Source organism: Eptesicus fuscus, chromosome 1 (genome assembly GCF_027574615.1).
Source record: "Eptesicus fuscus isolate TK198812 chromosome 1, DD_ASM_mEF_20220401, whole genome shotgun sequence".
In the NCBI taxonomy this organism is placed as follows: Eukaryota; Metazoa; Chordata; class Mammalia; order Chiroptera; family Vespertilionidae; genus Eptesicus; species Eptesicus fuscus.
In genome coordinates this window covers 125,754,631-125,775,494 of record NC_072473.1, presented here as the reverse complement: position 1 = coordinate 125,775,494, position 20,864 = coordinate 125,754,631, and the positions used below count along the sequence as shown (strand labels likewise).

General features: G+C 41.6%; 1 protein-coding gene across 1 annotated transcript; it reads right to left on the bottom strand.

The window, feature by feature from the left end:
* Window positions 1-3,721: 3,721 nt before the first annotated feature.
* VBP1 (VHL binding protein 1) lies at window positions 3,722-19,927 on the bottom strand. Its single transcript, XM_008159519.3, has 6 exons — window positions 19,811-19,927; window positions 15,424-15,548; window positions 9,769-9,835; window positions 8,357-8,455; window positions 5,642-5,780; window positions 3,722-3,867 (listed from the first exon to the last, which is right to left on the bottom strand). The coding sequence occupies exons 1-6, from the start codon at window positions 19,901-19,903 to the stop codon at window positions 3,797-3,799; spliced, it is 594 nt and encodes a 197-aa protein (XP_008157741.1). The 5' UTR covers window positions 19,904-19,927; the 3' UTR covers window positions 3,722-3,796.
* Window positions 19,928-20,864: the final 937 nt, after the last annotated feature.

The window sequence follows — 20,864 nt, the reverse complement described above, 5'->3', positions numbered from 1 at the left end:
AGTGGTCCCTTCGGGCTTCTAAGCCTGGGGCTCCTGCACCCATCTGTGTAGTTTGTGAGGACTGCTGCCAGAATTCCCACAGAACTGTGCCTAAAGCTGCCCCCTGGCATGGTGTCTTGCCTGTCTCGTGTCCTTCAGAGTCAACTGGTGTCAGACATGGCCTATCCAGGTCCTGGGAGTTTAAATGTGCAGCTGTGATGGGTGTTGGCAGTGTCTTCAGAGATGGCACAATTCCACCTTAATACCAAAGAGGCACAGACATGGCTATCAAAAGGGTATGAGATTAGAACCAACCAAGATAACTAAACCTTTAAGAAATGGCTTAAGACCCTTAAAGGTATCACTGAAGATTAGGGCAGAGAACAGCAAACATACAGACAAAGAAGAGTATTCATTCATTAAAGGATTGAACTTAAGTCAACATTTTTACCAATTTTAGTCATAAAGGAGCAAGGCATCATGGTACAGAGAGGGGAAATTCAGGAGCTGGATCTCACTCTGGCTATGCAGTTTGGATAAGGCCATCCGTGTCTGTATGGTAGAGGGTAGGCGGTGGGAATGAACTGCACTTTCTATCAGCCCCTGCTGTTGCTTCTCACAAAACTACTCTGTTAACCCCAGAAAATAAAATGCTGTAATCGTTAACACCATAATTACATTTTCTTGGTAATCTAATCTCAGGGGGGAAAATCTTAAATACAAGAAAAAGCCCTATATAAAAATGTAAAGTGAATTCTTTGTTACTTAAATAGAGAAAACAATTTAAAACCACCCAAATGTCTGTGAATCACAGTCTACTACATTAGACTTCAACTATGAAACTAGTATGTTAATGTAATAGCACTATATAATAAGTAAATTCCATGTTAAGTAAAGAATGGATAAAAATCAGAGAAAAAAAATATTTAAGTTATTTTAAAAAACTATGCATAGCCCTGTAGGTTTGGCTCAGTGGATAGAGCATTGGTCTGCAGACTGAAAGGTCCAAGGTTGATTCCAGTCAAGGGCATGTACCTTGGTTATGGGCACATCCCCAGTAGGAGGTATGCAGGAGGCAGCTGATCAATGTTTCTCTCCCATCGATGTTTCTAACTCTCTCTCTCTCTCCCTTCCTCTCTGTAAAAAATCAATAAAATATATTTTTAAAATAAAAATAAATTTAAAAAAACTATGCATAGAAAAAGAAATGGAAGACAGAATATTAAGGGAGACTACAAGTGAAACTTAAAATCTTTTCCATTTTCTAAAACAAACCTCAGTTTTATAATGCAAAAATAGTTAAATTTCAGTTACATTTCCAACATATTTGTTACTCAGTATCAAGTTTTGTAGTTAATCCTTTTCCCCTCCCTAGGTATATTATGCTACTATTCAGATTAAGCTTGAAAATACATCAAATCAGGTTGGCTATGTTATTCTGAAAATGTAAACCATTACAATGAGAAATGATCTGGCTAAGGCAGAATTTAAATATCTTTCTTTTACTTAATTAACAGAGCCTAACACCATTCCTCAACATACTAGGTATCCTATCTAATAAAGAGGGAACATGCAAATTGACCACCACACTGTAACAAAATGGCTGCACCCACAGCAGAGGCAGGGATTCTGTAACACAAGATGGCTCCACCCACAGCAGAGGCCGAGTTCCCTAAGGAGCCTAAACAAGCAATCAGCAGGGACCTGAGGCTGTGTGGCGCTGGGCTGGGGCAGGGGACCTGAGGCCGAGCCCCCCACCCAGTGGTGCTTGATGGGGGACCTCGAGTCATGCCCCCTGCCCCAGCCTGGGCCGGAGGACCTCAGGCCACGCACCACGCCCCGGCACTGGGCCGGGGAACCTGAGGCTGCACCCCCTGCCTGGCAGGGCTTGATGGGGACCTGAGGCCATGCCCCCCTCCCTGGCACTGGGCCAGGCAACCTGAGGCCTCGCTCCCCAACTGGCGGGGCTTGATGGGGGTGGGGCCGGCTGGGTCTGGATCTAGCCCAATGGGGGTGGGGCCCGCCGGGTCTGGGTCTCTCAAGATTTCAAGGTGCACGTGGGTGGGTGGGGACTTGACTCTGGTTCCTGTGGCATGCCCCAGACTCTGACAGGAGGAAGATTTTCAAATACATTTTACTAAGTTTCTTTCATCTCTGACACTTCTATTATAGAGAAAGGGCAAATAGCAGTATTAAAATATTTCCTCTAATTAATTCCCTTTTAATGTGCACAAATTTCGTGCACGGGGTCACTAGTGTATATATATATATTTCTAAAGAGCTGTGTCTCTTTTTATTGCCTGGAATACCCAAAAATTCATTATTTCCATTTTCATGGACTTAAATTAAGAAATATCTGAGCAAATCATTCCAGTACTAATATTATCAAAAACATTTTATACCAATATTCTTACCATAGTAAAGTTTGGGGAAAAGTAGCACTTTTAATATTGCAATATGTTTATAAACCTCAAATTTTAAAGCATGGCCAAAACCGGTTTGGCTCAGTGGGTAGAGCGTCGGCCTGCCGACTGAAGGGTCCCAGGTTCGATTCAGGTCAAGGGCATGTACCTTAGTTGCAGGCACATCCCCAGTAGGGGGTGTGCAAGAGGCAGCTGATCGATGTTTCTCTCTCATCGATGTTTCTAACTCTCTATCCCTCTCTCTTCCTCTCTGTAAAAGATCAATAAAATATATTAAAAAAAAATTCTAAAGCATGGAAATTTAAAATTATGGAAGAAAAACTGACTCAAGGAACTTTGGTACCTTGCAGATTTAACTTCTCAATTGTTTGCTTATCTGCCATCCTTCCAAAGGGATTTTATATTTTTTTCTACAAACATCAGAAGTTCTTAGGACATGCAAGTTATATGTACAAGTAAATAAACTTTACGAGTATGTGAAAAGACCCATGTTAACTTGAGAAAGAATGACATGAAAAAGGTGTCATGCCAGTTTTAACTTCACTGTTTTAATAACACGAAATACAAGTACAAAACATTGTACAAGTAATGGAAATGGAATAATACATTTGTGTTTTTACCAGAATCTGTAACACCCACTACTATTCCTATAAGGTTTTAACATGAATAAAACAAAAAAACACACAAGTCTTTTCAACCGTTGTTTTTAATCTTAATATTTTTGTTCAGCTGCTTTTGGAGAATTAAGAAATACAAAATCACCTTGGCCAAGAGTTTTGAGTGGGTAATTTTGTTATTTCATATTGGCTGAAATCTTTATGTTGGCATTGCAAAGACACTGTGCACTGACAGAGGACAGGAAAAAGTGTTGTCTTAATAGCCCTCTTAAAACTTAGAAGGCAAATGACCATTTCCTGTAAAGTACAGAATATTATAATAAATAACAGCAACAGAGGACCATAAAGCCCCACATGTGCTGAAGAAAAGCAAGTCTGCAAATATTTAAATGAGAGTAACATCATTTAATAAAGAAAAAGTAAACTGTGCTTAAGTGTCCTGAATTCAGCCTCCACAGCATACATCAGTTTTCAGCCATTTCAATTAAGACTTTTCTTATAATAAACAAACAAAAAAAAATGATGAAAGTAGCATTTACTATGTTGGAAATGCAAATAAAAAATAAAAAATACTGCTAATTCCATAAAATATTTGGAACTACTTTTGTTTTCATAAATAAATAAAATGGTGTTGGTGTTTATCTCTTTTTAAAGTTTTAATTATCATTCTTACTGTTTAAAAAAAACATTCAAACTAATGTCAACCTTTAAGAATAAACCTTGGAATATTTAAAAGAACACGTTTGGAAAAATGAACCACATTTTTCATTGCCAGAATTATGCTTTGTTCTTGGCGGAATCATCTTTGTTTCTTCTTTTTACGTCCCAATTATAAACCCTGGCCATATCTGCAAGAATTGTTAAAGAAAATGCAAGTGCAATTCTAAAGATAACATTTGCAGTGACTGGGTATGCATACACACTGAATCAAAGACAGAAATCACACACACAAAATACTGGTGACAAGTAGTGTTGTGAGCCATCTTGCTATAATATCATTTGCTACGAAAATACTGGCACTAAATTCCACCGAAATGAAGTCAAGGTGTCAAATCAGCAACTGTTTAGCATATATAATCAATTGTGGCATTACATTTAACATATATGTGCTTGACACTGTCAACAGTTTTAAAGACAGCCCCTTATCTAATATGTAATATTTAAATTAGTACAATTATCAATAATTTTACCCTTCCCTTTAACAGAACAGTCACTCAATTTATTAAGCACCAAAAAAAAAAAAAATTATTAAGCACCTACATCTTTTCCTTTCTACAAGCAGCACCTGTGTAGGCCCTCACATAGCAAATACGTCTTTCATGAATAGTGACTTTGGTATTGTATCCACAAAGTCATCATCATATTCAAAGTCATCTAGATTTGCTCCTATGTTACCTTCTGGGAATTTTATACAGGGATTTTTTTCTCTAGACCAGTGGTTCTCAACCTTTCTAATGCCGCGACCCTTGAATACAGTTCCTCATGTTGTGGTGACCCCCAACCATAAAGTTATTTTCGTTGCTACTTCATAACTGTCATTTTGCTACTGTTAATGAATCCTAATGTAAATATCTGTGTTTTCCGATGGTCTTAGGCTCTACAGCAGCGGTTCTAATGTCACAACCCACAGGTTGAGAACCGCTAGCAGGGTCGCCTAAGATCATCGGAAAACCCAGATATTTACATTACGATGCATAACAGTAGCAAAATGACAGTTATGAAGTAGCAACGAAAATAACTTTATGGTTGAGGGTCACCACCACATGAGGAACAGTATTCAAGGGTCGCGGCATTAGAAAGGTTGAGAACCACTGGTCTAGATGAAGTCTTTACATTCAAGTCACACACCATCCCTGCTCTGGGCCTCAAACAGGCCTGCCTTCCCTCACCCAAGCACTCAATGCCTGCCAGGTGCTACATACTGTGGAGGAGAGAGAGAAAGTACAGCTTCTCTACTTGAAGAACTCGAAGTCTGACATGAAAAACAAATGAAGAACTATGTGCCAAGTGCTAAGTAAGCCCAGAGGAACAACAAAACGCCCTGAGAGGGTCAGAAAATGTTCAGAAATGTTCTGATGCTTGTGCTGAAATATGAAGGATAAAAAGTAAGCCAGGTATGGCCAGCCAGTGTGGCTCAGTGGTTGAGCGGCGACCCATGAACCAGGAGGTCACGGTTCAATTCCCGGTCAGGGCACGTGCCCATGGGTTGTGGGCTCAATCCCCAGTGTGGGACGTGCAGGAGGCAGCCAATCAATTATTCTCTCTCATCAATGATGTTTCTATCTCTCTCTCCCTCTCTCTTCCGTTCTGAAATCAATAAAAACATTTTTTTAAAGTAACCCAGATAATAGGAGGAAATCATTCCAGGCAGGAGGAACAAAGTGAGGAAAAGCAAAGGGCGTGGCACTTTGGGGAAGGGGGAGAGAATAACTGATTGAGATGATGCAAAAGTTGGGCTGCACTGGGGGAGGGTCAGGGCAGAAAGAGTCACTGGCGGGACTCTTGGGTCTAAGACTGATTGGTCTAAGAATAAGGACATTCTTCTCATTTAAGCAATATAAGTAAGAACATTAAAAACATCTTTACCCTTCCCTCCCTTTGCTTCTTGTTAAGAAAGGATACTGACTTCAGTGGTAGTAAATTGATCTCGAAGAAAGTCAAGGTCTTCCTCAAGAGAATCCAGGTTCTTTGTGGCAGTTGTTAAATTCTTTTCCAACAATGCCTGAGCTTCATCGATATCATATTCAAGCATTACATTAGCCTGAGAGAAAGAGAGCAAGTCATGAGAATTACTGAACATTTACATAGTGCTTTATAGGTTAGAGCAGGGGTTGGGCGAAATCCAGGTGGCTGCCTTTTGTCTTAAGTTTTATTGGAACCCAGCTACCCTCCACGCACTTCTGCTTTCAAGCCACAGTGTCAGAGCTGAGTAGTTGTGACAGTGACCAAGTGGTCTGCAAAACCAAAAACATTTACTCTCTGACCTTTTATAAGTTTATTGAGCCCTGGCCAGTTTTCTCAGTGGCTAGAGCATCAGTCCTCGGACCAAAGCGTCTTGGGTTCAATTCCCAGTCAAGGGCACATACATGGTTGCAAGTTTGACCCCGGCCCAATCAGGGTCAGGGTGCGTGCGGGAGGCGGCCATTCGATGTGTCTCTCATGTTGATGTTTCTCTCTCTCTCTCTCTCTCTCTTTCCCCCTTCCTCCCCCTCCTCCCTCCCTTCACTCTCTCTAAAAAAAAAAGTTTATTGACCCCTGGGTGAGAGAATATATTTACATACATTATATCATTTACTCCTAGTAACAACCCTGATAAGGCAAGTTATTTTCACCTTTACAGTTAAGAAAGCAGGTTGAAAGGTTAGGTTGCTTATGTTTGCATAGCTAGTAAGTAAATGGGAGAATTAGGATAAAAACCAATATGTTTAGATACCAAATCCTACCTTTCCATCATGACACTAAATAGTGTTACATTTGAATCCATTTAAATAGCTGTTTCTGAGGTTAAGATACAGCAGTCTAAAAGTTTTCCAATACATCTATGTTTGATTCAATAAGAAAAATAGCTAGTTTTTACTGTCCCCCTTCTACCTCCAACACAGATGTTAGGGGTGCAGGCAAGGTGACTGTGTCTGGGATTCTCAAGAGCTGGTGTTACTGCCAACACTTGGGGTGCATGCATCATGGAGGGGGGAACCATACCTTTCCCAGCTCCGAACTCCTCCTATCACCTGACTTACCACCAAGCATTTCCTGAACAACTTTCCTCATCGGATAAATGGAATTTAAAAATCACTCACAGGATTACTGTAAGCATCAAATGAGACAAAATGAAAGTGTTTGGCACAAAGTAGGTGCTGCAAAAATACCGACTGAATAAGGCAATCCATGATAATTAGAAAACTGCATAAAAATTCAGATACTACATTTAAAAACACTTCATTCATGCCAAAAAACATCAATCGTTCTTCAGGAAGTACGCTGTGCCAAGAATTTCTCCTCAGTTGAGCCACTCCTCAAACGCTGCCTTATCAGCCTCTGCACTTGACGGTCTAATAGGCGTCTAGAGACTGACATGCCCAAAACACAACTCCAAGTCCCCCTGCAAACCGCTTAGTGCTTTGCTGCAATATGAGTTTCCTGTCCGTTGTCTTTTGACTTACGATTTCCGACCTTTGTGGCCTAAAAAAACCATTCCTATTTCAGGGTTACAAAACAAGTCATCTCGGAGTTGGCCTAAACTTTGCTGGTGTCAGCACTTCGAGTAAGTATGTGATCCATGTGGAATTCACCCTAGTGTGAGATGTCAGGTGGGCTCCAGCCGTAATTCTTACCAGAGTTCCCTGTTGTCCCAGGCTAATGTATGGAATCATCTCATCCCCGCCTGCTGATGGGATGTGGGTGGAGGGAAAGAGAAACCAAGGTGAATGACCCCTAGGATTTGAGTTACGTGGTGAATAGCTGTTCCACTTGCAGAAGTAAAACTCAACAAATGTGGGAATGATTGTATAGAATTAAGTGTACCAACTCTGAAAATATTACAATCAACAAAAACCAGGAGGAGGAACGAAGGGACAGAGAGGGGAGTTTCTGTGTACTAAACTGTCCACCTTTCATAGGTCTCTCTCAGGGGTGAGTCCACAAAACAGCAGCAAGGGGAAGTCCTCAGTGGGGAAAGCTGGGAGCAGTACACTTGACTTTCTATTTTTGTATGGGAACTTGCCTGAGCTAACAAGACCTATGGATGGCTAGCTAGACCAGCGGTCACCAACTGGTGGTCCGCGGACCACTGGTGGTCCGTGAGGTCCGAAAGGTTGGCAACCACTGAGCTAGACAGTCAGGAATGGCTTGGTTAGGGGACTGAGAGGAGTAATAAAGGAAACATCAAAGCAAGGTCAATGAAATCATCTAAAATTGAAGTGTATGGTTTAAAAATTGAACTCTAACCTCAAGAGTTTTTTTTTATAATAATCTTCCCCCCTCCTAAGTTTAGAGAGATCTCTCTAGAACTTATAAATGCCTATTGGGAAGGAACATTTATCTGAGGTTCAGCAGTTCCTTCTATTACTCCGCCTTCCGTTACGTATAAGAGATAAAGCAGTAGCTGAAGGGAAGTAGGGTTTGGTCAGTTGTGTTTGTTTGGGAGAGACTTGCGCAGGTTTTTGGAACAATCTTCATCACACTCCTAGTTTCAGTCAATTTCTAATATGGACCGCCCGAATCCCACCCCTTCCTTCAACGACCAAAAGGAGATAAGCATTTACGTAGCTCAAACAATACTGCTGTGCTGGGAAAACAATGTCAGCCAATAAAGCTGTGGCTATTATACTTACTTACCCCCAACCACAGACACACTTTATCGGTAGGAGGGACTGAAGCTTTGCAGTACAGGTTATCTGCCAGTAAGAATCTGGTCTCCATTGAATTGGTGGACTCCTTAAAAAAAAAAATGACAGTACTATAAGCAGGCGAGTTTAATGCCAAGGTCATAAAGGAGAGAGCTCACAGATGAATCTAAGCCATTTAAAACAGTACCATCATGTGCCTGGCCGGTGTGGCTCAGTGGTTGAGCATCAACCTATGAACCAGTAGGTCACGGTTCGATTCCTAGTCAGGGCACATGCCCGGGTTGCGGGCTTGCTCCCTAGCAGGGGGCATGCAGGGGGCAGCCAATCAGTGATTCTCTCTTATCACTGATGGTTCTATCTCTCTCTCCCTTCTTCTCTGAAATCAATAAAAATATATTTTAAAAAATAAAAATAAAAAACAGCACCATCATGCAAACTAAGTATAGTGGTAAAATAAATGAATGCTTGGAGCCAGATGGCTGGACATGGATTCTGGTTCAACTGCCTACCACCTGTGTAAATTCGGCATATCACTTAACCTCTGTGTCTCAGGTTCCTCATGTGTAAAATATGGATAATAGTCCCCACACCTCTGAAGGCCATCACAAGCAGAGCGTGCGTGCGAACACACACACACACACACACACACACACACACACACACACACCAGTGCCAGGTACAGAGCAGGCACTACAAAAGGGTTAGCTATTATTCTTACTTAATCAGTGTTTCATGCCCAACCAACCAGTTCTGAAATCTTACCAAGTTCACTGACATAAAATAATGTACTAGAAATGCAGTTATTCTACTAGTCAAGTAATAAATCATATAACCTTTTAATACAACATCCTTATGAAATCTAATTTTTACAGATTTCTTTTATTTAATGAGTATTGGATTAAGACTCCGAAGATTCTCAAATCCAGTTCTGCCAGCAACTAGCTATGTGACACTGGGTAAGAACTTCTCTGTAACTGTATGCTCAGCTGTGAAATGAGAATCTGAAACATAAAGTTTAAGATTCTTTCCAGCTCTAGAAGTCTTGGACTACCTCCTTATTTTCGGGGAGAACAGTAACAACAACAAAAAACCTTCAATGCTGCTACTGCAAAATAAAACGTCTTGTTTTTGTATCTGAAATAATTTCAAATTGCATTTAAATTTGGCAACTACATAGAAATAAAATAATCCAAGTATGGGCCCTAGAATGAAACCTGGTTTGGGGGAGGAAGCCACAAAACCACGTTTATCATGGAAGCACACTGTCCATACATCAGTACACGTGGTCGAGATGGCTGACTGGTCTCCCAGCACAGATCAAGTACCAGTGAGCAGAGTCAAGAAAGACGCATCTCTGAAGTATCCTGATTCACTCACATTTATAAACAAAAATGCACTTACTTTTTTCTTCTGCATGTATTTCAGAATTTCTAAAGTCTGCTTAATTTCAGGAATCTGGCCCTTTAGCCTGTGAATAAGAAAAAAGGTTAACCTAGGGGTTTGCAGCAAGCATAAACACCAGGACACAGTCTTACAAGCGTTGCCTATTCTATGAATATGTTCTTGAGGACTATTTACAAATATAAAATATTTAAGATATTTCATAAGGTTTATCAAAATATTTAAGATATAAATATTTACCAACATATTTAGATACGATAACAGTATTTCTAGAATACCTATTGTACACAAAGCCCTGTTCTATCAGACATCACATCGTTACTTAACATTTCAAGAGCAAACCATATTCCACAAAGATGATTCAGAGGTTCCACATCTGATCAAAACTGCATTTTAAATGGATTAATTTTAAAAATAACGTGCATTCAGCCGAAACCGGTTTGGCTCAGTGGATAGAGCGTCGGCCTGCGGACTCAACGGTCCCAGGTTCAATTCCGGTCAAGGCATGTGCCTTGGTTGCGGGCACATCCCCAGTAGGGGGTGTGCAGGGGGCAGCTGATCGATGTTTCTCTCTCATCGATGTTTCTGGCTCTCTATCCCTCTCTCTTCCTCTCTGTAAAAAATCAATAAAATATATTTAAAAAAAAATAATAACGTGCATTCAAATATTATATTCTGAATTTGAAACCACTGGAAACCAGCAACTCCCTCTCCAGGGCTGCATGTAGCTGTTCCTGGCGAGTACTCAATGCACAGACAAATACATCACAGTCAGCCAAATGCCAGCCAAGTCCCCTGGCAGCGTCTCAGGGCATACACTTGTCACACTGTAAGAAATGTACAACATCCACCTGACTGTGCAACACACCACATTATGACACAGTATAACTTAAGTGACTCTTTTAAGCTTTGGGTAATTTTTTCTTGATAAATGCTTTAAGTTGATAAATGCTCTTTTAAATTATAAATGCCGTATTTTCCGGCGTATAAGACGACTTTTTAACCCAGGAAAATCTTCTCAAAAGTCGGGGGTCTTATACGCCAGAAAATACGGTACTCACTCTCAGCTCCAGCACTGGGACAGCGGCTTGCTGGGGATACAGGTACCGTATTTTCCGGCATATAAGACCCCAGACTTTTGAGAAGATTTTCCTGGGTTAAAAAGTCATCTTATACACCACAAAATACGGTAGGTCATTTGTTTAAAAAAATTTTTAAATGATGAAATTTTTAAAAATGATGATAGGCATGATGAGTTTGATGACATACAACAGGTTAAGTTACATCAATAGCTACCAGCAATACTACTAGCCTAGAACTAGATATCCACACACAAAAATACATCTCGACACAGGCTTTATACACTTCACAAAAATTACGTCAAAATGACCCACAGACCTAAATGTTAGAAAGAGTTAGGTGTGTTCATTTGTAAAATATCTAACACACACACAACGCAAGTATGTTCAGATGGAGTTTTTTGCCATGTAAATTATTTCTATGATATATTTTTGTATGTCTAAATTGTATGTAATACATAAATTAGGAAGCACATTAATGAATCAAGCAGCTGCAGCCCCAGCCAACTTAGGAACCGGACTGCCAAGGCCACTGTGCATGTCCAAGCACTACATCCCTCCCCGCCTTTCTCCATCCCAAGAGACAGTGGCTCTCCTGAACTGTGTGCTCACAGTCACTTTATCCTTTTTCAAATCGCTTCATCACATACATGTGAATCGCTAAACAATATACGCTTCACTGGTTTCTTAGCTCAATAAAAACGATCTCCTGCACTTTAGGGGGTTTACTTTTTAACCTCATTTAGTTCCCTAGGACTTGTTCATTCATTTTCACTGCTGTGTAATATCCAATTCTGAATACAAAGCAACTTATCTAATCTCCTGGTAATGGACAACTGGGTCAGTTCTTGGTCTTTGTTATTATTTGAACAGTGGAGATCTCTAGGTCCTGGGAGTAGGTAGGGAAGTGAAGTAGCTTAGAAAGGAAGTGGACCAAGTCTTCAATGGGGGCGGGGGGGGGCGGAGTAGGCTAAGGAAGGACTTTCTCCTTCTAAATTGCCCTGTGAATCACTATACCTACCCCATAACTGTTACAGGGTAGAAAAACAGTAGAATTGGCCAGGGAAAGGAGGAGCTGGGAAGATAAGTACAAGTATGTACTGGTCTCAGCAGTCTCCATTCCCCACTCCCACACCCAGGGGTGTTGTCAGTGAAGAGAGCCAAGGGCAAAGGAAAGGAGAATTCCTGTAAGCCAAGTTACTTGGTTAGGGAGAGGGAGCATTTGTCTAGTGGCCATGCCCTATATTTGAATGCCAGCAGCATTCTTCCTACCCCTCCAAACCAGGATGGACTTAAATTACTCCCACCCCCACATACATTACTGGCCAAAGTAACTAATATCCCTGAGAGAATATGAGCTGACAGGGAAAAGAAATGGTAATCTGATAAACTCAACTGTAATTAAATAAAGAAAATAAACTCAACAACCTCTATCAGATGAAACAAAATTAAATACTAAAAATAACATTATACAGTAAGTATTAAAAGTACCTCAAAGAGAAAAGACAGGATATTGGTAATATGAAGAAGAAACAAGCAAATATAATAAGAACCAACCAAAACGATTAGTTATAGAAAATCTAATAATGGTGGAAATAAAGGACTCACAGATATCCATCTAATTGCCAAAACACAAATGAAATACAAAGTCAGCAGAAGAGAAGAGATGATAAAAAGAAATGAAAGGCAGAATTGGAAGTGTCAACATCCATATTAACAGGCAATCCCAGGAGAGAAGAAAAACATTTAACAGATGATAGGAAAAAAAAAAAACAACTTTTAAATGACAATCACAAAATTTCCAGTTAAAGAAAAATAAAAGGCATGTGATTCATGTATTAAAGAGATCGCCACAAGAGAATTATGAAATACTGTAGAAATTTTACATAGCTGAAGGTAAAGTTAAAGATAAATAACAGACTACAAGGAAAGATTTGCAACGTATGCAAAGAAAAAGGTTAGTATTCAAGCTACATAGAGCCATCTGCTGCAAAAACACATAGCTGACATCACAGAGGTGAGGGGAATTTCAGAAAAAAATAAAAGGGTCTGGCCGGTGTGGCTCAATAGTTGAATAGCTCAGTGGTTGAATAACGTCAACCTATGAACCAGGTCACAGTTCGATTCCCAGTCAGGCCACATGCCCAGGTTTTGTGGGCTCGATCCCCAGTGGGTGCACGCAGGAGGCAGCCAATCAATGATTCTCTCACCATGGATGTTTCTGTTTCTCCCTCTCCCTTCCTCCTTCTGAAATCAATAAAAACATATTTTTAAAAATAAAATAGCCGAAACCGGTTTGGCTTGGTGGATAGAGCGTCGGTCTGCGGACTGAAAGGTCCCAGGTTCGATTCCGGTCAAGGGCATGTACATTGGTTGCGGGCACATCCCCGGTGGGAGGTGTGCAGGAGGCAGCTGGTCGATGTTTCTCTCTCATCGATGTTTCTAGCTCTCTATCCCTCTCCCTTCCTCTCTGTAAAAAATCAATAAAAAAATATAAAAAATAAAAAATAAAAATAAATAAAAATAAAATAAAAGGGAAAATAGAATAAAAGAAAAGGCTTCGAGTTGAGCAGTGAGAAGGCAGGCAAAAAGTAGGCATCATAAGGCAGGTGCCAATACCAGCTATAGACCTGAGCCTAGGCCCCTGACTTGCTCAAGAACTTGGAACAGCACTCAAGTGGTTCAAGGCTGGTATAGATTCACAGTTCCAATCAAAGTAAAATCCTCTATGGATAGAGGCAAGCCACAGACGTATACATACAGTAGTTACAGGAAGCTGACATACACGGTTGATCCCTGAATAGAGTTTTGAACTGTGTGGGTCCACTTATACATGGATTTTTAAAATAAATACTGTATACATACTTTCTCTTCCTTATGATTTTAACATTTTCTTTTCTCTAGCTTACTTTATTGTACAAATACAATATACACTGAGTGGCCAGATTATTATGATCTCTGAACGCATAATAATCCGGCCACTCAGTGTATATCCTATGTAATAAAAGGCTAATATGCAAATTGTCCCCTCAACCAGGAGTTCGACCAGCAGGCAGGCCAGCCAACCGCCCATGTCCCCTCCCCCTGGCCAGGCTGGTCGGATCCCACCCATGCACCGGGCCTCTAATATATATATATATACACATACACACACACACACACACACACACACACACACACACACTGAGTGGCCAGATTATCATGCGTTCAGAGATCATAATAGTCTGGCGACTCAATGTATAATACATATAACATACAAAACATATGCTAATCCACTATGTATCAGTAATGTTTCCAGTCAACAGTAGGCTACTAATAGTCAAAGGTTATACGCAGATTTCTGACTGCGGGGAGAGGGGGGGTCGACACCCCAAACCCCTGCATTGCTCAAGGGTCAAATATAGTTATTTAAGAAGTTAAGAAAGCTATCCCCACACATAGACAAATTATAATGAAGATGACCTTGAAAGTATCTAAAAACAATAATTTGTTTATATAAAAAGACAGGATGAATATAATAACAATAAACCATATGCTGTTTACATGGAAAACCCTTAAATATAAATCATAAAAAGGTTGAAAATAAAGGGATTGGAAAAGATACACCAAGTAATATTAGCCAGAAAAAAGCTGGGGTAGCTGTAAGTATCTAACAAAACAGATTTTAACACAATCAGCATAATTTTATACATGCTTATATAAAATTTATATAGGCTTAAATTCACCAAGATGACATAATTCTCAGATTGCATGCACCTAATAAAATAGAGGAAAAAGGTTTTTTTAAAGGATAGAAATTATTTCAGGTTAAGATGGTAACAGACCAGCGCTCCCACCTCTAACGGCTCCAAGAGCCAGAGAAAATACACCTCTTTGTTGGAAGGCAGCAGAGAGCTGCTGGGGTGATAGGAACTACAGGGCTAAGACTCCTGCAAGGAAAGAGACTGAGAGGTAAACTGATTTCCTCAGCCACTTTTCCCAAGTAGCACATGAGGGGATGCTTTTTATAGAAGTATGCCAGCTTATTAATAAATAAAAAAGAAATAACTGAATTAGAACATCATCCTCTTGCAATTCATAATAAATGGATCTAGGCATTTGAGTATCATAAAAAGGGACAACTAAATACTATGTCTCTTAATGGAAGAACAATAAATAAACTTATGAAGCAATGTTGCCAAAAAAACCTTAATAAGATCAAGACAGTAGATCCAACTATCAATTTGTAGTAAGCGGAAAAGACAAAGAAACATGTATGAAAATCCCACAATTGCTTTGAAATTTAGCACAACATACTTCTGAATAACTGGATTATAGATCTCAATGTGAATGAGAAATCAATAAAGCTTTAAGAATAAAGCATTAAGAGAATATCTTCACGGACTTGGAAGAGACCAATATTTCTTAAACAGGATATAAAAAGCACTAACCATTAAGGAAGAAGATTGCTAAATAGAACTTCAATAAAAGGTATTTAGATCAGAGCTGGAACTTGAAAAAAAAACATGTCAACTTTTTAAAAGTTTAAGTCATATATGATTAACTTTTTTAAAAACTTGGAAATTTCTATGCTTACCTCCTTTTCTTTTGAGCAAGGTTGAGTTCCATAAACTTATACTTCTGATACTGTTCATCCAACTTCTTTAGCACTGTATCCGCAGTCTCATTCCCAGGCTGTTTCATGTAGGAATCCACATCTTCCTTTAATATCAAAAATAATACATTTCAAATTTTAAGCCCAGCCAGCATGGCTCAGTGGGTGAGCACAGACCTATGAACCAGGAGGTCACAGTTTGATTCCCTGGTCAGGGCATATGCCCAGATTGCAGCCTCGATCCCCAGTAGGGGCCGTGCAGGAGGCAGCTGATCAATGATTCTCATCATTGATGTTTCTATCTTTCCCTCTCCCTTCTCTGAAATCAATAAAAATATATTTTTAAACAATTTTAGAATTTGCATGCCTAATCTGATTTTTTACTTCTTTAGCTCTATTTTTAAAACATAAAAGAAGCCCTAGCTGGTTTGGCTCAGTGGACAGTGTCAGCCTGCGGACTGAAGGGTCCCGGGTTCGATTCCAGCCAAGGGCACATGCCTGGTTTGTGGGCTTTATCCCCAGTGGGGGATGTGCAGGAGGCAGCCAATCAATGATTCTCTTATCATTGATGTTTCTATCTCTCTTTTCCTCTCCCTTCCTCTCTGAAATCAATAAAGATATATTTTTAAAAAAACACATTTAAAAAAAGCTTGAGTTTTTCTCCCAAGGCTTGTTTTTTTGTTAATCCTCACCCAAGGATATTTTTTCCATTGATTTTTATTTCGAGAGAAAGAGAAACATCGATGTGAGAGACACATCCATTGGTTGCCTCCTGCACATGCCCTGAATGGGGGCCAGTGATAAAATCTGGGACCCTTCAGTCCAGGGGCCAAGACTCTAACCACTGAGAAACCAGCTAGGGCATCCCAAGGGGAGGGAAGGAGAGAGAGAGAAACATGGATGTGAGAGACACATCCATTGGTTGCCTCCTGCACATGCCCTGAATGGGGGCCAGTGATCAAATCTGGGACCCTTCAGTCCAGGGGCCAAGACTCTAACCACTGAGAAACCAGCTAGGGCATCCCAAGGGGAGGGAAGGAGAGAGAGAGAAACATGATGTGAGAGATACATCCATTGGTTGCCTCTGGCATGTGCCCGATGGGTCTGGGGACTGGGGGCCGGGGATCAAGACTGCAACCCAGGTACATGCCCTTGACCAGGAATCAAACCCTTGGCCCTTTGGTCCACAGGCCCATGCTCTAACTGCTGAACCACACTGGCCAGGGCAGTGCACATACACTTTGTAGCTAATTTACTCTTCCTCCTTCCTCTTTTTATTTTTATTTATGCATAGGGAAAGAATGATGAACTTGTTGGCTTTATGCATCCCCCCTGAGATCTTATTAATAAATATAAAAATTACCAACAAACACATTGCCCAGTCATGTGCCCTAGCCACAAAATGATTAACAGATTGTATGCCAAGATTATTGATTTTATTACTTAAATTCTTAACTCGAAAGTTCTACCATAGAAATCATGCTAAATATGGTCATTAGGTTCCCAAGGCAAGCCACAATACCTCTGTAAGTATCAAGTGGTTGAAATAAAATAAACTCACAAGGCAAACAGAACAATCTTTTGTACAGGAATAATTAAGCCCAACAGAACCAGTAAAACCTAACAGCATTTTAAAAATGTACCCTACATTGCTGGTCCTTCATTGTAAGTAAGTTAAATCCAATAATCTATGGTCTCTGGCATCTCTACATCATTATTCTTTTTTTTCCAATAAATATATTTCTTTATTGATTTCAGAGAGGAAGGGAGAGGGAGAGAGAGATAGAAACATCAATGATGAGAGAGAATCACTGATCAGCTGCCTCCTGCACGCCCCCCACTGGGGATGGAGCCAGCAACCCAGGCACGTGCCCCTGGCCGGAATTGAACCTGGGACCCTTCGGTCCGCAGGCCGACGCTCTATCCACTGAGCCAAGCGGGCCAGGGCTTTACATCATTATTCTTATCCATGCTTATTAATCACAGGGGGATATTTTAGCCAAAGCAAAGCAAGAAGAAAAAGGAAGAGGAACACAGCAATGGAGTGAACTATGAAACTATCAAACTAGAGATGCAGTAAAAGAAATCGAAAAGGTGAAGCTGAGGCAATGATTGAGTTGCGCATGTAAAATGGAGATACCATCTTCCTAGAAGAGTCTCTGCAGGAAAGAGAAATAAGTCAGTTTCTAATACATGGGACATGTTATTAGGAGATTAGAGTCTAGCAAGGAGAATTAACCATAGCAGCATAAGACTTGGTTAAAAGATGGGATGTGCCCAGCCGGCATGGATCAGTTCGATTCCCGGTCAGGGCACATGCTCAGGTTGTGGGCTCAATCCCCAGTAGTGGGGCATGCAGGAGGCAGCCAATCAGTGATTCTCTCTCATCATTGATGTTTCTATCTCTCCCTCCCTCTCCCTTCCTCTCTGAAATCAATACACACACACACACACTCACACTCACACTCACACACACACACACACGAAAATAACATATTTGTCTTATATGATTTCCAAAAGATCACTATCAGATTTAACACTTATTACATCCAAGAGTAAACAGCAATTGGGAAGAAGAGGCAGGATTCAAACTCTGGTCTATTTAGAAGGCAATGTTCTTCCTCTAATAAATACCATGCTACTCTCATTAGTTGAGGAACGTAAAAATAATTACATAAAACTTGGATGGCTTATTATATCATGTCGGTAGAAATTTTAACTCTTAAAATAACAATTTTAGGGGGGGGGGAAAGGGCATTTTAAGATAAGACTTTAAAAAGCCCTCAGATAATTTATCCTCCTGAAATAGATTTGTAAAGTCAACGATAGCTGAGCACCATGATGTGGTATGTAAGGCACTGTGGAAATGCAATGTGACCGTTAGTTATGAGTTTATACTATGTGTCAGGCACTGTGCTAGGACCAGGAGAAAATGCCAGGGAGCAAGATAAATACCTCCCCTGTCTCCCCGTGGCAGAGCATGTGTAAGTAGAGGCTCTGGAAGCCCACAGGTTGCCCAAGTTAAAATCCTGGGTAACTCATTTACACACCTGTGTGGCTTGGGGCACGTTACTCACGGGTTCTGTGCCTCAGTTTCATCATCTACAAAATGGGCATGATAACAGCACCACCTTCTCTAGAGTTATGTAAAAGCATTAGGAAAATGCCTGGCACTCCACAAAGGTTAGCTCTTGTTACCATTAGCTGGGAGATACATGTAATGAAATAAATGGCACCACTCAGGGAGAGAAAAAGCAAAATAATTGAAGAGAATAACTACACAATTGAATCAGCAAACACAAATATGCAACATACAGTGTATATAAAAGTAATGCAAATAAAAGAAACTGGTCTTTTGAAGATGTAAGACATGATTAACAAAAAGATAAGAGACAAGGCAATATAAGATACAATCCAAAAGGTTGAGAAAATTCCATTAAGACTTTATAGTAGCTTAACCAGAACTGAGTGGGAAAAGACATAATACTGGCCTGGACGGCCAGTCAGGTTTTCTCTCATTATTCAAACAGTTTTCAAATACTATTTCTAGAACATCCTGATGGAAGAACAAGATTGAAAGCATCTACTTTTTCCTCTTTGTTTGGACTAGCTGGGTTGCTCAGTGGGTAGAGCATCCGCCTGTGAACTGAAGGGTCCTGGGTTCGATTCCGGACCCAGCATCTACTTTTTCCTCTTTGTTTTGTGAAGCCTCCAAATTGCATTCCGTGCCTCCTCTCTCAACTCCACACATTTTATTACTAAGTTGTTAGAACGATGTACCCCAGGCCAAATGCGATTATAACGTGGCTTCATTTAGACACCTAGTGACAGCCCGTTGCCTACCGGATAGAGCCTCAATTCCTTAGCATAACAAACAAGGACTTCACATTCTCACCTTAGCCTAATCTCCAAGGAAACAAAACACTGCATTCCTTCACCAGAGGAGGTTTCCTTTCCTATTTTCACACTTCCAGCACCAGATGTTCTGCCTACTCATTGTATCCCAGGTCACCATTTTATCTGGCGGGCTCTCCCGCATCTAGGCTGAGACTCAAGCCTCTCACTGCCTCCCTTTTCCAGGCAGCGGAGGATGAAACCTGGCGCAGGGGGTGGGGGTAAGGGACCTCCCCGCTCCCAAGTCTTCCCGCCCGAAGCCCCCATCTCCTCTCAGTCCTTCTGGGACTGCGTTTCCCCCGGCGGATCCCAGCCCAGCTTAGTCTACACATGGGCGGAGGGCAAGAGGGGATGCGGCGCGCTCTCCCGGATCCCTTAGCGCAACTCCTTCCCCCCAGTCAAGACCAGGGTGTGCGCCCGGCCGGAAGGGGTCTCGGCCTAGCATCAAGATGCCTAGGACCAACATGTCTCTTACCACAAACACGGCCTCAGGAATGCCCAGGTGCAGCCGCCGCCCGTTCCCTGCAGCGAGTTCTCCTAAGCCACAGGCATCTCTAGCCACCGCCATCTTGGGGAAGCTCGCGCGCGACTAACAGCTTCTGGAGCCGCCAGGCGCCGGGGGCCCGTGATTGGCTCGCTCACAACCACAAGGCCCGCCCCTCCCTTGTGAGCACGCACATTGGTGGGCAAGCAGGAAGTAACCGCCCCTTCTCCGAGTGGCCCAACCTCTGGCTGCTGATTGGTTGCGTGCAGGTGAGTGACAGGTCCGGGAGGGCCTCGGAGGGAAGCTGACTGTGTGGGAAGAACCAATAAGGACTCCTGGGAAAAGGAATCTTGGGGATTTGGGGGAGTGGGGACGAGGAGCAGGGCTGGAGGACCCTGGAAATCAGGGACAAAATCGGACTCCATTCCCACCCCAGAACCGGCAGCCCCCTCCAGAATGGCCTTCACAGCGACCTGATCCCCTCTCGGATGCAAGCAAAACTAGGACGTAGGTGCCACCACAGGGCTTCATCGGTGCCTTTCTGGTCCCACCATAGCAGCGAGCTTGCCGACCCTTGAAGGGGACTTCTAATCCATCACACCAATCTTTCCTGAAAGCCATCTTTGATCAGAATCTCGCGACCGCAGCTCAAACATTTTCAAAAGTTCATAGTCTAGCCCTAGCTGGGTTGCTCAGTGGGTAGAGCATCCGTCTGTGGACTGAAGGGTCCCGGGTTCGATTCTGGTCAAGGGCACATGCCCCAGTTGCGGGCTCGATCACCAGTGTGGGGCGTGCAGGAGGGCAGCCGATCAATGATTCCCTCTCATCATTGATGTTTCTTCTCTCTCTCTCTCTCTCTCTCTCTCTCTCTCCTCTCTTTTCCTCTCTGAAATCAATAAAAATACGTTTTTTAAAAAAGTTCATAGTCTACATACACAATGTTTGTTCCTGCCTTTGCTTGAACTGGAGTGCCAGCCAGTGAAATAGTGCTTCACCCCCTCCCACGAAGCCTACCATGAGCCAGGCCCTTTATGAATAAAGGCTA

Bases quoted from the DNA above. Each gene is read 5' to 3' on its own strand.
- VBP1 (XM_008159519.3), bottom strand. From the start codon at position 19,903: ATGGCGGTGGCTAGAGATGCCTGTGGCTTAGGAGAACTCGCTGCAGGG. The intron at 9,836-15,423 runs GTAAGCATAGAA...TCTTATTCACAG, and splicing joins CTTGCTCAAAAGAAAAGGAG to GCTAAAGGGCCAGATTCCTG. The intron at 8,456-9,768 runs GTAAGTGCATTT...TTTTTTTTTAAG, and splicing joins AATACATGCAGAAGAAAAAA to GAGTCCACCAATTCAATGGA.